Source organism: Saimiri boliviensis, chromosome 11 (genome assembly GCF_048565385.1).
Source record: "Saimiri boliviensis isolate mSaiBol1 chromosome 11, mSaiBol1.pri, whole genome shotgun sequence".
Taxonomy (NCBI): domain Eukaryota; kingdom Metazoa; phylum Chordata; class Mammalia; order Primates; family Cebidae; genus Saimiri; species Saimiri boliviensis.
The window spans coordinates 39515427-39529463 of record NC_133459.1 but is presented as its reverse complement, the minus strand read 5'-3'; the positions used below and the strand labels follow the sequence as shown (position 1 = coordinate 39529463).

General features: G+C 58.7%; 1 protein-coding gene across 5 annotated transcripts in view; it reads right to left on the bottom strand.

The window, feature by feature from the left end:
* KCNQ4 (potassium voltage-gated channel subfamily Q member 4) overlaps positions 1 to 9022 on the bottom strand; it is a 58464-nt gene extending 49442 nt beyond the window's left edge. For 3 of the 5 annotated variants that reach the window (XM_074380610.1, XM_074380611.1, XM_074380612.1), the window contains exon 1: positions 8402 to 8771. In XM_074380610.1, coding sequence (XP_074236711.1) covers positions 8402 to 8715 — 314 coding nt within the window. In that variant the 5' untranslated portion in view covers positions 8716 to 8771. Of the gene's footprint in view, positions 1 to 8401 lie in introns of all 5 variants that reach the window. The other 2 variants (XM_010347524.3, XM_039474419.2) reach the window with 1 other exon arrangement.
* Between the last annotated feature and the right edge of the window lie 5015 nt (positions 9023 to 14037).

The following is a 14037-nucleotide window of genomic DNA, read 5'->3' as shown; positions in this document are numbered from 1 at the left end:
GAGGCAGCATTTCTCCCATGTTACTCCAGTATAAGGAGGAAAGGTGGAAAAGGCCCACATGTGGGCTGTGTCCTTGAGCCACCAGGTCCCCTCTAGCCTCAGTTTCCCCATCTGTGAAATGAAGCTCATGGATCTGCTCCAGCTCTGAGGCCTGAGGTTCTGTAGAGCAGGGATACATGGAGAGAGGATGGGGGAATACAGGCCTATTCCCGACCGGCTGGTCCTGCCTCTAAGGGAGAAAGTTCCACGGGGTCTGAATGCCTATTGTGCCCGGGGGCTGGTCCCTCCAGTAGAGAGTGGCAGCGGGGCCAGGATGGGCAGGAGTGAAGGCGCCTGAGATTGTGCTGACAAAGCTGTCCCTGCTTTCCCTCTTTCTCTCCCTGCCCCCTCCCCTCCCAGGGGACAGCCAAGCCCAGCAAAAAATAAAGCCAAAGACAGCAACCTGGACAGGCCTGAGGCTCCCAGAGAGAAGCGGCAGGGAAGGAGAAGCGGGCTGTGACCCTCCCACCACTGCCCAAAAGCCAGTGGGTACCGATGTGATCCCTACCCTCACCCCACGCCCCCACCAAAGTTGGGCTCAAAGGGAACAGGCATCCCCCTCCATCGTTCGCACTGTGGGAGTAGACAGCCATTCCTTGCTTGATAGGGACAATTCGAGTAAATGTTGTTCAGCCCAGCTGGACAGGGGTCTCCAAGTCTTTGGAACAATACCCCAGGGAATCTCATTCACCTCCTGGTTCTTGGGCAGTCCTTCCTGCTGTCTGACCTCCATCTCTTCTGCTTCAATGGGAACCACGCTCCATTTATCTCCAGTCAGCTTCCCTCCAGTCCCACCTTCCTGTCCTGGGTGTCCAAGGAGTCCCAGGAGAGTGTGCCTTAAGATTTTCCCGGCAGCCTTAGGCTAGAGACCCCGCTCCACCTACTCTTCCCCAAATCTCTGGGGGTGGGGGGTGAGGAGGGAGGGGATGGTTAAGTTCCTTTTGTCTCGCTCCCTCAGGCACTGCCCATGGGTTCCCAGACCAATTAGTCTGCTGCCTGGGGCTGCCCTCCTGTTCCTCACCCCTCCTCTGTGCCAACCCCCAGGGCCCGCAGCTCCTGCCCCAGGGACAGGGTTGCCCAGGAGCCCGGAGTCCTGGGGCTCTGTGTAGCCCCTGAGGGCTGCTCAGCACCCTCTCTCCAGCCCCTCAGAGCCTCCACTGGGGGCAGGCAGCCTCCTGAGTGCCCTGTGAAGTGGCACCCTGCCCACGCTGGAAGAGAGCTTCCTACCCGCCACCCTAAGAAGTTCAAGGTCCTGAGACAGCAGTTTCTCTCATTCACCCGGCCTGACTGTGTGCCAGGCAGCCCTGAATGGTCCACTTTCCTGTTAGGCCCATTTTGCAGAAGAAGATACGGAGGCTCAGGAACTGGGGTGGAGTGGGGGTGGGCACCTTCCCAGTAAGCTTGGGACTGAGACTTCCCAATCTCCCCTGGGATTCCCTGCCCTCATTCCCCACAATGATTTGCTCAGGCGAGAGTGGGAGAGTGCCCTCCTCTCCCGGGAGTCCCTGGCTGTCTCTCTGGGCGTCATGGCTCTACTTTTATCTCCCTGGGGCCAGGCCAGCTGCCAGGGTTGGACCAAGAGGTCCAAACTCAGACACACAATGGCCTCTGGCACACACCACCCTCCCCATAACTCACAGACACACTCACAGCTGCACACAGACCAGACCTCTCTCCAAACGTCTCCCTGGGAGAAGAGGCAGCCTAGTGGTCCTGGCAGACTCTGTGACCTCCTCACAGTGCCCCCCCAATCCCTTACCCTGCCAGGCAGGCCATGGGCACGGTCTGGCTCCCACTGGCTCCCTAGTCCTGGTATGGAGCTGATGCTCTGTAACTGTTTGTCAGATGAAGGAAGAAACAAACCCATGAGCATTCTAGACAGCCAGGCTGGGGTCCATTCCTGAGCTGGGTGATGTCCCCTGACCCAGCCTCACTTAGCTCAACTGTGACACAAGGAAGACTGCGCCTACTTGATATGATGGCTGTGAGGGTTACACGAGAGAATGTAAGTCAGACACTCCAATGGGCAGGGCCCACGCGAGGCGGAAAAGACACAGCCTCAGCTCCCGTGCACACAGGCAGACACAGCTCCTACTCTCTCCAGAGCACACCCAGACACGCTCACCGTGCTGAGCCTAGCACACCTGTCACCCCTCTCCCCGGAGGAGGAGAATGAGGACAGTAATGACAGAATAATAATAACAGTAATGATCATGGCCACAGTGCCCAGTAGTGTCCGGTGCTTTATCTCACCCAGTCCTGACAATCCTAGAGGGAGGTATTATAATTATTCCCATTTCTCAGTTGAGAAAACTGAAGCCCAGAGAGGTTAGGTAATGCCCAAGGACACATGACTGCTAAGGCTGAACCAGGAAGGACCACAGACCTGTCAGCCTCGAGCCCGTGCTCTCTGCTCCCTGCAGGGCAGCTTCTGGAGAAATGAAAAGTCCCTGCTATTTCCCCATCCCCAGCCTCTCAACTCCCACACGAGGAGCTGCCCCTAGGGCAGACGCACAGAATTCCCTGCTGAGGAGCTCAAAGAAGATCGGACCTTCCCTAGAGACCCACATTGGTGCTAGGTAGGTAGGAGGGAGTCCGGGAAGTTCCCTAGCAGCCTCCTTTGTGGGCAGGGACAAGGGCCTCCGCCGTCCTCTATCCCTGCTCCCAGGCAGTTCCAGCTCCTCTGACTGGCTCAGAGAGCCGGAAATTAATCATCCACTCAAAGTGCTGCCATCAGCCCAAGAATAATCACCTCTTGAAACACTCCTGGCCCCAGTAGCCCAAGGATAAGGGCTTCAGCAGCAATAGGGATTGAAGTGAGGCATCCAGCAGGCCGTCTTCAATGGAAGAATGAACGTACTATGGAGTTGGGGTGGGGTGGGCAGACAGTGAGAGCTCGAACCTGCTCCAGTGACACCAAAAAACTCCAGAAGAAAGAGGCAAAGGAGTGTGAGGCGGGGATGCAAGAGGGAGGAGGAAGGCAGTGTAACAACAGGGTGGTCTCCCCAGCTTCTTACGAAGACCAAGCAAAAGGGCTGGGGCTGGAAAACAGCAGCACAAAAAATTTGGGTCACATTCAAAGACTTTCCCAATCACAAGGCAAAGTTCTTAGAGCATCCGTCTCCCCTATTGGCTGGGGTTAGGAAAATTGTTATCTAAAGTCCTGATCTGGGAGACAAAAAGCTTGGGTTCCTGGCACTGACTCACCAGGTGTGACCTTGGATGAGGAGCTGCCCCTTTCTGTGTCTTGGTGTACCCAGCAGTACACCACAAGGTCAGACGGAAGGACCTCCAAGGGCCCTCCAGGAGGCGCAAAGGCCGGCGAAGTTCTAGAAAGCCAGCCACCCACTCCTCCACGGTGCTGAGGCTGCCCTCCAAGGTGGCTACACAAATACACAGAGACCCGCAAGGAGAGCCCTGCAGTTGTGTACAGGTGAAGGCAAAAACTCAAAGACAGGAGCAAGCTTTGTTCTGTCCTAGGGGTCTGGGCTGGAGCCACAGACCCGGGTGGGTGTCTACGGTGAGTGTTGGTGAAGTCAGGGAAGGAGGGGCAGCTGTAAACCAGAACTCCCGGCCGGGCGCGGTGGCTCAAGCCTGTAATCCCAGCACTTTGGGAGACCGAGGCGGGTGGATCACGAGGTCAAGAGATGGAGACCATCCTGGTCAACATGGTGAAACCCCATCTCTACTAAAAATCAAAAAAAAAAAAAAATTAGCTAGGCATGGTGGCACGTGCCTGTAATCCCAGCTACTCAGGAGGCTGAGACAGGAGAATTGCCTGAACCCAGGAGGCGGAGGTTGCGATGAGCCGAGATCGCGCCATTGCACTCCAGCCTGGGTAACAAGAGCGACACTCTGTCTCAAAAAAAAAAAAAAAAAAAAACCAGAACTCCCTTGTTGGACTGCGTGTGTGTTGTGCATGCATGTCGGTGTTGCAGTGACTGCATATGCGAGACATGCAGACAGGCACGCAGCAGTGACATGGGTCTACAACTAAAACGTGGCTGCACTGGGAGAGGCTGGCACTTTCCACTCAATTCCACAAAAGGCCATCACTGCCCACCCCCTGCCGACTGCATGCGGGGTGCTGGGGATGGACGGACAGATGACACAGGAGTGCTGCTCTTGAGGAGCCCGGGCTTGGGGTGCGGCTGGCTGAGGCTGTGGTGCCAAGAGCAGCGGCTCCCAGTTCAGCCCCTGCGCCGGCCTGAGGCTCTTCTACATAAACTGGGTGGCCTCTGCTGGGTCCTGTCAAATGAGGATAACAGTGCCCACCTCACAAGGCTGTAGAAGGACACAGTGAGACTGGTTTAGAGAGAGCTCAGCGAGGTGCCCTGCGCATAGCTGGTGCCGCACACACGACCAGAGATTTCAGTTCAGACTCCGAGAGCCAAGCCCGGGGGCCACTAGGAGAGAACAGACCCCGACGGGGAAGCAGGAGTCCTGGGGTCTGGTCCACTGTTTCTGCTACTCATTTCCCACGTGACTTTGGTCTCCAGAGCCTCAGTTTTCTTACAAGTAAAATGGGGCTGTCAAAATGTGAGGACCCACTGACCTATCGGGGATGCCTGAGGGTTCTGGGGACCCTCTGCTGGGACGATTTCCAACCCAGGCGATGCTCTTTCTCAGATGGCCGGGATGGGAGGTCAGGGGGCGCTGGGGTTAGTAGTCTGAGGGCCCCAGAAGCTGCCACCACCTCCTCCCCTCCCCATTCCCACAGCTTCTGACCCCAGGGACGAGGCTGAAGGAGGATGTTTACAGAGCCGCAAACCTTCACATAGAGAAAGCCTGCTGGCGCTGGGGGCTGGGAGCGGCAGGCACGCGGCTCATGATGGCTGGGGGAAGATGGAGGGAGATAGGGTCTGGCTCAGCCCCCTCCAGCCTTCTGACTTCAAGGGAAGCTGGAGTTGCCTTCAAGAGGGGCAACAAGGGCTCAGCGAGCAGGATGGGCCCTAAGGTGGTATTGCTTAAAATTCAGAGAGCAGGGTCTGTGAAAGCTTGAGGGCTTAAATCAGGGACTGGGGTGTAGGAGGGGGCTGGGGCTTGGTGACCAGACTGAGGGTCTAGAGAGAGGGGCCCCATGGCCCCTCATTCTGGATCCCAACAGGGGAAGACAGGAGTCAGTAATCCGCTCTTCCCAGAGGTCCCAGCTGCCACAGGACAGGCAGAATCTGGGCTTGTGCTCCAGGCAATCCCGCACCTCTAGGAGCCAGAAAGATGCAGGTTCTATGTGGGGCCCAGAAGGGCCCGGCTGGCAGACGAGAGGGAAGTGTACAAAGTGTACAAGTGGGCAAATGGGCCCCTCTCACCCCAGCTCCCTTCTTTCTGAGCCCTTCTCTCTCTCTCTCTCTCTCTCTCTCTCTCTCTCTCTCTCTCTCTTAATTAAATAGGGTCTCATCCTATCATTCAGGCTGGAGTACAGTGGCACAATCATAGTTCACAATAGCCTAGAATTACTGGGCTCAAGCAATCCTCCCACCTCGGCCTCCCAAATAGCTGTGACTATAGGTATACGCCACCATGCCTGGCTGATTTTTAAATTTTAAATTTTAAATTTTAAATTTTAAATTGAGTCCAAGGTCTCACCATGTTGCCCAGGCTAGTCTAGGACTCTTGGGCTCAAGCGATCCTCCCACCTCAGCCTCCCACAATGCTGGGATTACAGGCCAGGGCCACTGAGCCCTGCCCAGAGCCCCTCTTGCAGGCTCTTCTGCTGGGGCCCCTCCTGCCACAGTACGTCTCTGGGAAGGGGGTCCTAGCTAACAACACTCCCTGGACTCCCCTCACTTGGGCTGCCATTGAGGGAAATTGGGAAGAGGAGAAAGGATTTGACCAAAAGTATAGTGGGCAGGCTGAATCCAGCAGCAGGAAGTACTTCCTGGCAAGACCCCGAAGTGTGACGGAGAAACCCCACATCTGGAGCTCCTCAAAAACAAAGAAAGACCTTCTGTGTGGGCCCCCACCCCCAACCCCAATAATAACAACCATCTCTCACACTCAGATGAGCCCCTGCAGCTTACCAAGCTCTTTCCCACTCCATTACCTCATCCAAAAGAGAGGCCACAAGGTTGGGGTTTCTATCCACTTTGACAACCTACAGACCAAAGCTCAGAGAAGCCCAGCGATCTACCCAAGGTCACGGAGCACACAAGAGGTGGGGCTCCCGATACCTCCACCCTCTTTCACCTCTAAGATGGGTGACCAATTCCCTGAGATCCCTAAACACCAGGACGCTTTCACACCACACTTCCTCCCGCAGAGCTCCCAAGGCATGCCGTGGCCCTGGGCTCCCAGGGACAAGTGGTCAGAACAAGCACGGCCCTAGTGAGGGCATTTCCTGGCATCTAGAAAGGGCAGGATGTGGGGCAAAGGTGCCAGTGGATTTAGCTCCTGGAGAGGAAGGAGCGGTCCTTTCAAAGGTGGCAACGACAGCGGCTGGCCAGGGGACAGGAGGCGGGTCCTTCACCTCCACTGACCCTTTCGGGGGCTGAGGCTGAGCCTGGGGGATGAGGACCCACCTCGGAGCCCTATTGGCTTCCCCAGGCCCAGTCATGCCTTGGAAAAGTCCCTTTCCAAGAGGAGTCCACGGAGGGCACAGTCGTTCTCTGGGGGGTGTCTCACCCTCCTTGGGCACCCAAGGGGGCTGCCCTGCAGCTGCTCCTCATCTCCCCTCAACTCCACCAGCCCTGGGCCTTCCTCACTCCAAAGGGCCTCTTTGTAGCCACAAATATTCATCCTAGGCCTCCCATTGGGCACTAAGGGCGGGGCTACCCCTAACCGTTGACCCTGAACCACAGTTTGACCTCATGTCCTGAGCAATTTCAACTCTCTGCTCGGCCAAGCCCAGCTGAGGTCTCTGCACAGAGTCAAGGCTGCCACCCCCATCCACTCAGTGCTGTGCTCTTCCCCAGCCCCTCCCTGTGCCCCATCTTCCTCCCGTGCACCTCTGAAATTCTGTGGGCCCAGTTCAGATGGGACAGAGGCAAGCCAGCAGGCACCCGAGGCACAGGCTGGAGGACAGACCCAGAGACAGGTGGAAAAGGCAGGCAGAGGAAGAGTGGACAGTCAGGTGGACAGGCGGACACGCAGATGCAGAGACAGGCACCCGGATACCTGCACGGGCCTCACAGACGGATGGAAACCGGCAAGCAGAAGGACTGCGACAGTTAGGTGAAGAGATGAGCAGACTGGCCAGCTCGCACAGGTGGAAACTCAGGCTGGCAGAGGGACAGCCAGGCCGGCAGGAGGACTGTGGGACAGTCAGGTGCGCAGGCAGGTGGGCCACCCAGGAGACCCCAGCACCAAAGGGCTCTTTCTGGCAGCAGCAAAAAGGGATTAATAGCTGCACATTTTCCAGGGACCAGAGGTCTCTCTCCGGCACCTCTGAGCGTCCCAGTGTCAGGCCCAGCCCTTCAACTGATATCTGTGGGGCCTCTCATGTTCCCGGTTGGGCCAGGCTGTCCCCCAAGACTCAGCTCTGAGCTGCCAAAATTCACTCTTTGCATCCAAGAGGGGTCAGTGTTTTTGAAAGTTGTAGGAGCCTGAAGACAGGGAGGATGGGGCCCCAGCAGCGTCAGTGTTTCCAAACCTACCCCTCTCCTCTTTCTTTTTCCCCTGGTGCTTAGAGCCAGGCCTGGTGCTGCCGGCCAGCAAGGCAGGCGAGCTGGGCCCAGCCAGCAGGGCAGGGCAGGGCATGGCAGGGCATGGCAGGGCAGGGCAGGCAGGGCAGCCGCTGCTGCCACTGGGAAGTTGAGGGTGGAGGGGAAGACAGAGAAGACACAGATAAAGTCGGACACAGCATAAGCGAGTGTCAGGGCCCAGGTGGCCCACGGGGACCCCCACACACCCACAGTCAACTGGCCAGGGATGGAGGGGAACAGAAGAGGAGAGGAGCATCACTGAGGGGAACCCTTCATAGCTCGGAGCTGGGGAGCAGGTGACAGAAGCGTGTGGAAGCCAAGGGGTCCTCTTTGTGTCTGGGACACAGGGAGGCAGGGGTGGGGAAGAGGAAAAGGACGCCCACTCCAGGGGTCCCAGACTTCCCCGAGCGGACTGGGGGCAGGCAGCCGGCCTTGGGGAGTACCTGGGACAGAGGAGCAGAGGTTGGCGGTCAGGATGGAAATAAGCAGCTTCGGTGCAGGGAGGTCAGAAGCGAGGCCAAGCAGGGGTCAGGCCTGGGAGGTCAGGGCTTAGGGTCGGACTCAGCGAGGGGATCAGAAACAGGGCTCAGGCCTGGGGGGAGAGAGATGAGGGTCGGCCCTGAGGCAGGCGGGCTGAAGGCGGAGCCAGGGCGGGGCGGCCGTACCCCGGAAGGCCAGGTTGTCCGGGGGACACGCGGAGGGGCGCGGGGTCGCAAACTCACATGAAGACGTGGTAGACGAAGGCCCAGCCGCGGGGCCGCTCCAGCACGTTGTAGACCCAGTTCTGCAGGCGGCGGTAGCGCTTGTGCGCGGCCGAGGAGCGCTGGCCGCAGGCGGAGCCCGAGCGGGAGCCCGGCCCAGGGAGGGGCGCGCCCGGCGGCAGGGGGCTGCCCAGGAGGCCGAGGCGGCGCGGGGAGCCGCCCCCGCCCGCGTCGCCCTGTTCGCTCTGCACGGCCGTGAGCGCCACCAGCTCGGCGCGGGGGGCGTCCCCGGGCGGGGGGCCCAGGCCGAGGCGGCGCGGGGGGGCCTCGGCCATGGGCGGCGCCAGGCTGGGGGGGCCGGGGCCCGGGCACGGTCCGGGGCGGGGGCGCGCTCGGGGCGCTCAGCGGCGCATGGCTCCGACCCGGGACCGGCGGGGCGGCCCGGGGCGGGCGCGGGCGGCGGGAGCTAGGGGCCAAGCCGGGGCCGCGGGCGGGCGCTCGGAGCCTGGGGGCCACCGGAGCCCGCACTGACCGCCCGCTTCCCCGGCGACTGGGGCTGCTCTTTCCGACTCCAACTCTCTTATTACGCGCTCCATGCCGCTCGCCTTTCCACCTGCCACCGGCGCGCGCCGCTCACATGTCACCCTCCCCCGCCCCGCCCCTCCCCCGCCCGCCCCGCGGCCGCCTTCCCAAATCGGGAGGGAGCGAGCTAGCGAGGCGAGGCGGAGGGAGGGGACGCGCGGAGCAGGCGGCGGGGCAGGGCGCACGGGCGGCCGAGTTGGTGCCCGGGACGGACAGCGTAGCGGGGGCAGCGCGGGGGGCCAGGAAGCCGGGCGCGTGCAAGTGGTGTCCCCGCCTGAGTGGGGCAGTGTGGCCTCCAAGGCCAGCCCGGGGGTGGGAGGCTTCGTGTGTGCTTGTGGACAGTGGAGTGTGGAGTTGTGGCTGCGGGCGGCCGGGGAAGGGACGCGGTGTCCCGTGGAGTTTAGGTGTGGACGGGTGGAGCGGCATCTACTTGTGTGTGCAGGGTGGGTGCTGTGAGACTGCCAGGTGGTGGGATGAAGTCAGTGAGGTGTGAGTTGTGGGTCGGTGCGGGTGGCTGTGAAGGTGGAGGTGGAGTCCGAAAGGGATGAGGTGTGTCTGTCGGGGTCGAGCCTTGTGTGCGTGGTGCGGGTGCTCAAAGGGTGCCCAGTGCTGTATGTGGCTGGGTGAGCAGCGGCGGCTGTCCTGCTCTTACCTGAAAGGCCTGGAGCCCACGGGCTGCTGGGCAGCAAGCACCAGGGTGTGCGGAGCACAATGGGCCTGGATGTGTCGATCTTTCCCCCCACCAGCTGCCACTTCTGAGCATTCCCTTCATCGTGATGGGGGAAGAGCCGCCCGGCCCAGAAGAGGGTCCTCCCCGATGGAGGGGCCTGCTCCCCTGCCTCACTCCCAGGTCAGGAAACCGGGTTGGGGCAGATGGAGTGTTCGGAGATAAGGTCTGAGCCAGCCTTAGCGGGGCCGCACACCCCTACCCAAGGCCCGCAGAATCACTGCCAGAAAAGGGGAGACTTTGTCCCAGGGCACTCCCTCTCCAGGGGAAAGTTTTTCTTAGTGCCCGACCTCCATCCCTCTGGCTGTAGGAGGCAGCCCCTCTCCTTTAGCCTTCCCGGGCCCTGCACAGGCTTGGTAACTTGGGTTTCCCGATCCTCCTTCCCTCTTCCTCCACGGAAAGCTGCGGCCACACCAGCCGCTCCCTCCGCAGGCCCTGCCCCAGGGTAAGCCTTCCGCAGCAAACTCTTCCCGGTTCCTCCGGGAGGATCTCGAGGGACGAAGGCGAACGGGAGGGGCGGGGGAAGGGGCGGGTAGGCGAGCTCGATTCTCAGCTGTCAGCAAAGGCAGCATTGATCTGCTGAGCGCCAGTGAGGGAGGGAGGGAGGGAGGGAGGGAGGCAGGGCCATGGGCGGCCTGGGAGGGGGCTGCAGGGACGGGGTGGGGGTGCCCTAAGCTGGGCTTGGCAGTTGGCCCACACCCCTACCCCACAGTGATCCTTTCCCCTCTGCCTAGCCAGGGGTGCCCTCTAGGGTCTGACCGCTCTTCTGCTGCTCCTGGTCCAGGTGTGCCCAGGGCCAGAGCCTGGTGCCCCTGGGCAGGTTATGCGGGGATCCTCTACTGGAAGCTGGGGATGATTTCTGAACGCCAAGGCCCCACTATGGATGCAGTGCCTGGATTGAGTTAAGCCACATTCTATGAGCTGAAGATGGCACCCCCAAAATATGCAGCACTGTCCTCCCTCTGTGGAACCACCTGGCGGGTTCTTCTCAATCATGGATCCTGGAGGATGGGACGTGAAAGGTGCACAGGAACGCAGTTGCAAGGGCCCTGGGGCTGTTTCTAGGGGGTCTTTTGGAGGCTCTTCTTCTATAGCAGAAATGGAACTTGAATTCAGGTTACCTTTAACACCAGAATATCTGAAACTGGGTCTGTTCTGGGAAATCTAATCTTCAAGCTCAGCATCACCTCTGGATCCCATGGCTCTCTTCCCAGCTGGGGGACTACAAAGGTCCCTTCCCCTCCTTGTGAGGAGCCCTCACTACAGGGAGAGTCTCTCATCATTCCCAACTCCAGCTCCAGATTACCTGCTCAAAGGCAGCAGAAAGAGTTAAAGAGACTGTGGTTGCAGCCAGAGGGACGGAAGTTAGCTCTCAGGAGGGACTTTCATAGGGCATAAAGGCCTGTTTCTCCTGCAGGTGTATGGGTAATGGAGGGACACAGAACTCTTCCTAAGGGGTGAGAGGGACAGGGAAGACGGTTCCAGAAGGTCACAGCAAATTTACTTGGCATGTGTGTGCACATGGAGGAGTGGAAGGGCCAGAGGAGAAAGTCCAGTTCAGAGAGGACAGGTGGCTACTCTGAGGGTCACCGGGTGGCCTTCCTACCCCCATCCAGATTCCCAGGACATGACTGGGAGGATGGACTTTCCCCACCGCAGCCTTTAGTGACTAAGACACTTTTCTGAGCAAACAGCTGTCTCAGGCTCCCTCAGTTGGCCCCTCTGCTGGAGAGGACTGGACACTGTGGTTCTCCACCCTCCTCCTTCCCTCTCTCCCACCTGTTCCTCTGACTCCACCCTCAGCAGTTTCCCTTCCACCCCCAAGCCCTGTCTCTGCGCTGGTGACACTGAGAAATCTTCCCTGCCCCACTGAGGAGACGCACTCACTGAGACTCACTTCCACCTGGGCAAGTCCCTTCCCCGCCCTGGGCTTGTTTCTCCATCTGTGCAAGAAATGGGCAGGGCTCCAGGATCTCCTGTAATTCCTCACTGTCCCCATCATCCATCAATGGAGCAAGTATTGACTGAGAGAAAGGGTGGGAGGGTGAGTGCTCCCATTTGCTGAGCACCATCTGTGTGCCCACCCCAGTCCCTTTTGGGCCAGAGAGCAGCACCTTGCTTGAGACAGCTGAGGCTCAGAGAGGTGCAGGGACTCACCTAAGTCCACACAGCCTATTGGTGCCCCCCAGAACTGTCTGTGACCTGTGCTGTCCACTCACTGGCACTTACCTGCCTGCTGGGCACCGGGTGCCGGGAGCTGAGGATACCCACACATGGCCAATCCTTGTTTTCTAGAACTTACTCATGCTAAGGGATGAAACTTCCGGGTCTGAAAGGATGGAGGGCAGGGAGTGGCCAGGACTGCAGTCTCTCAGGCTAGGCGCAAGCCCGGTCAGTGACTCCCAGTGAGACCCCAGGTCAATCAAGGGCTCAGGTTCCTTTCCTGGAGTGGGGAAATGGGGTGGTTTAAGTCAGCGATTTTTAGAATTTATCAGCAATGGAATCCTTTTTATAGATAAAATCTTGTGTACAAAGCTTTGGAGTTAGTTGAGCTGAGGTGAGGAAGCCTGGGTTCCACCCACTTGCCTCCTAAAATCTCTCTGCCTGCTAGTCACCTGACCCTGGACTTTCTTACAGCTCCAAGGGTTGCCAGAGGTCAGAGGAGGAAGAAGTCTCCACAGGCAATGACAAGAGGGAGCTTTCTTGGGGACAGGAGTGGGGAGGACGGGGAGAGACGCAGAGAAGTACAACCAATAATGTCTGCAGCGACCATGAATGAGGCCGGCAGTCAATCCTAAGCCTTGTGCACGATCGTTTTACCTGCATCGTCTATTTCAGCATCCCCACAACTTTGTGCGGTAATACTGTTCACAGTCCCATTTTATAGTCAAGAAGACTGAGGCTCAGTCAAGAGATCTGCCTTGTACAGCTCTTAATTCACCCCAGTGCTACTGTAATGTGTGTGTGTGTGTGTGTGTGTGTGTGTGTTGGGATGGGAGGATATTACCAAGTATTTGGAAGAGCAAGCTTAGCCAGGGGGGCGCAGGAGGACTTGAATGCCAGGCTGAAGGGTCCAATTTGGCCTGATAAGAAACAGGGAGCCCAGCCAGGCCCTGAGGCTGGATGTGCTGCAGAGGCTGTGGCTCCCTAGGAGACAGCCCAGGATGGGTGAAGTGGGAGGCACCAGCACCCAGGGAGATTGGCAGTGCCAGGGACAGAAAGAGCCCTGAACTACAAGTCATGGCTGGGCTTCCAGTCCTAGCTCCACCTGTGGACTAGCTGGGGACCTTGGGCAAGTCACCCCACCTCTTCCCCACCTTCCCTGGCTATCAGGGCTGAATGCAATAATGCATGAGAGACTTAGAGACTATGCAGGGGGCTATACACATGTGACCCATTCGTCTTACTGCTCTTCAGGTACGTGTTGGAAGTGGAGCAGGTAGATGCTTTGGGAACTCCCTGGTCCTAGCAGCTCTTTTCAATCTAGGAAGGCTTCGTAGCCGGGGATTAGAGTGGAGAGTGCTCAGTGAGTGATGGCATCACATTATTGACCTCTGAGAACCCACGTCTACTGAGAGCAGGAGGAAGCATGAGAGAAGGCCTTCTGCTTTTTCCCTATGCAGCCCAGAAAGGACAAGAGACTTAGCCCCTCCAGCAGACGAGAGGTGCTGGGGGGGCCCAAGGAATTTCTTTTCTCCAAGGTCTGGGTGTGCCACTGACCTGCCCCCAGACTCGACCAAGCAGGCCAGTCAGCTCGGAGTCACAGGAAGTGGGGAGAGAGCAGTGTTGCTGAGCTCAGTGAAAGTGAACCCCCATTGATCCTCAGGGCTGGAGGGGGCCCCCAGGGAGGAGGCACAGAGGGAGAAAGGGGCATGGAAATGAGGGTCCAAGCCCTCCCTTCCTGCGGGGCTCCCCCTCTGCCTTCAGGATTCTTCCTCCTTAACTCTACCCCTGGAAGACCACGCTGAAGGCAGCAGTGCTGTGTTCCTGCTGGTTAACTCCGTGTTCTTGGTGAGAACCACTGGAACGGTGGAGTTGGCTGAAAAATGAAAAGGAAGGACTTTTCCGAGTTGCTGAGTGTGCAGTGGAAAAGAACTTCCATGCTGCCCTGGTGGGGGAAACTTGGACAAGGGCTCAGGGAGAGAGATGATGTGAGTAGGAGGGGCTGAAGACTGAGTAGCAGGAAAGGGGGTTCAGAAAGTGGACGACAACTTGGTAAGGGAGACGGGATTCAGGGAGGAGAATGGGGGCTCCAAAAAGAGGCAAGAGACTCAGTGACAGGGACGGGAGGCTCAGAGACCAGGACTCCCAGGTCAAGCTTGCTTAAACAATGTCCTTTTTTCTTTTT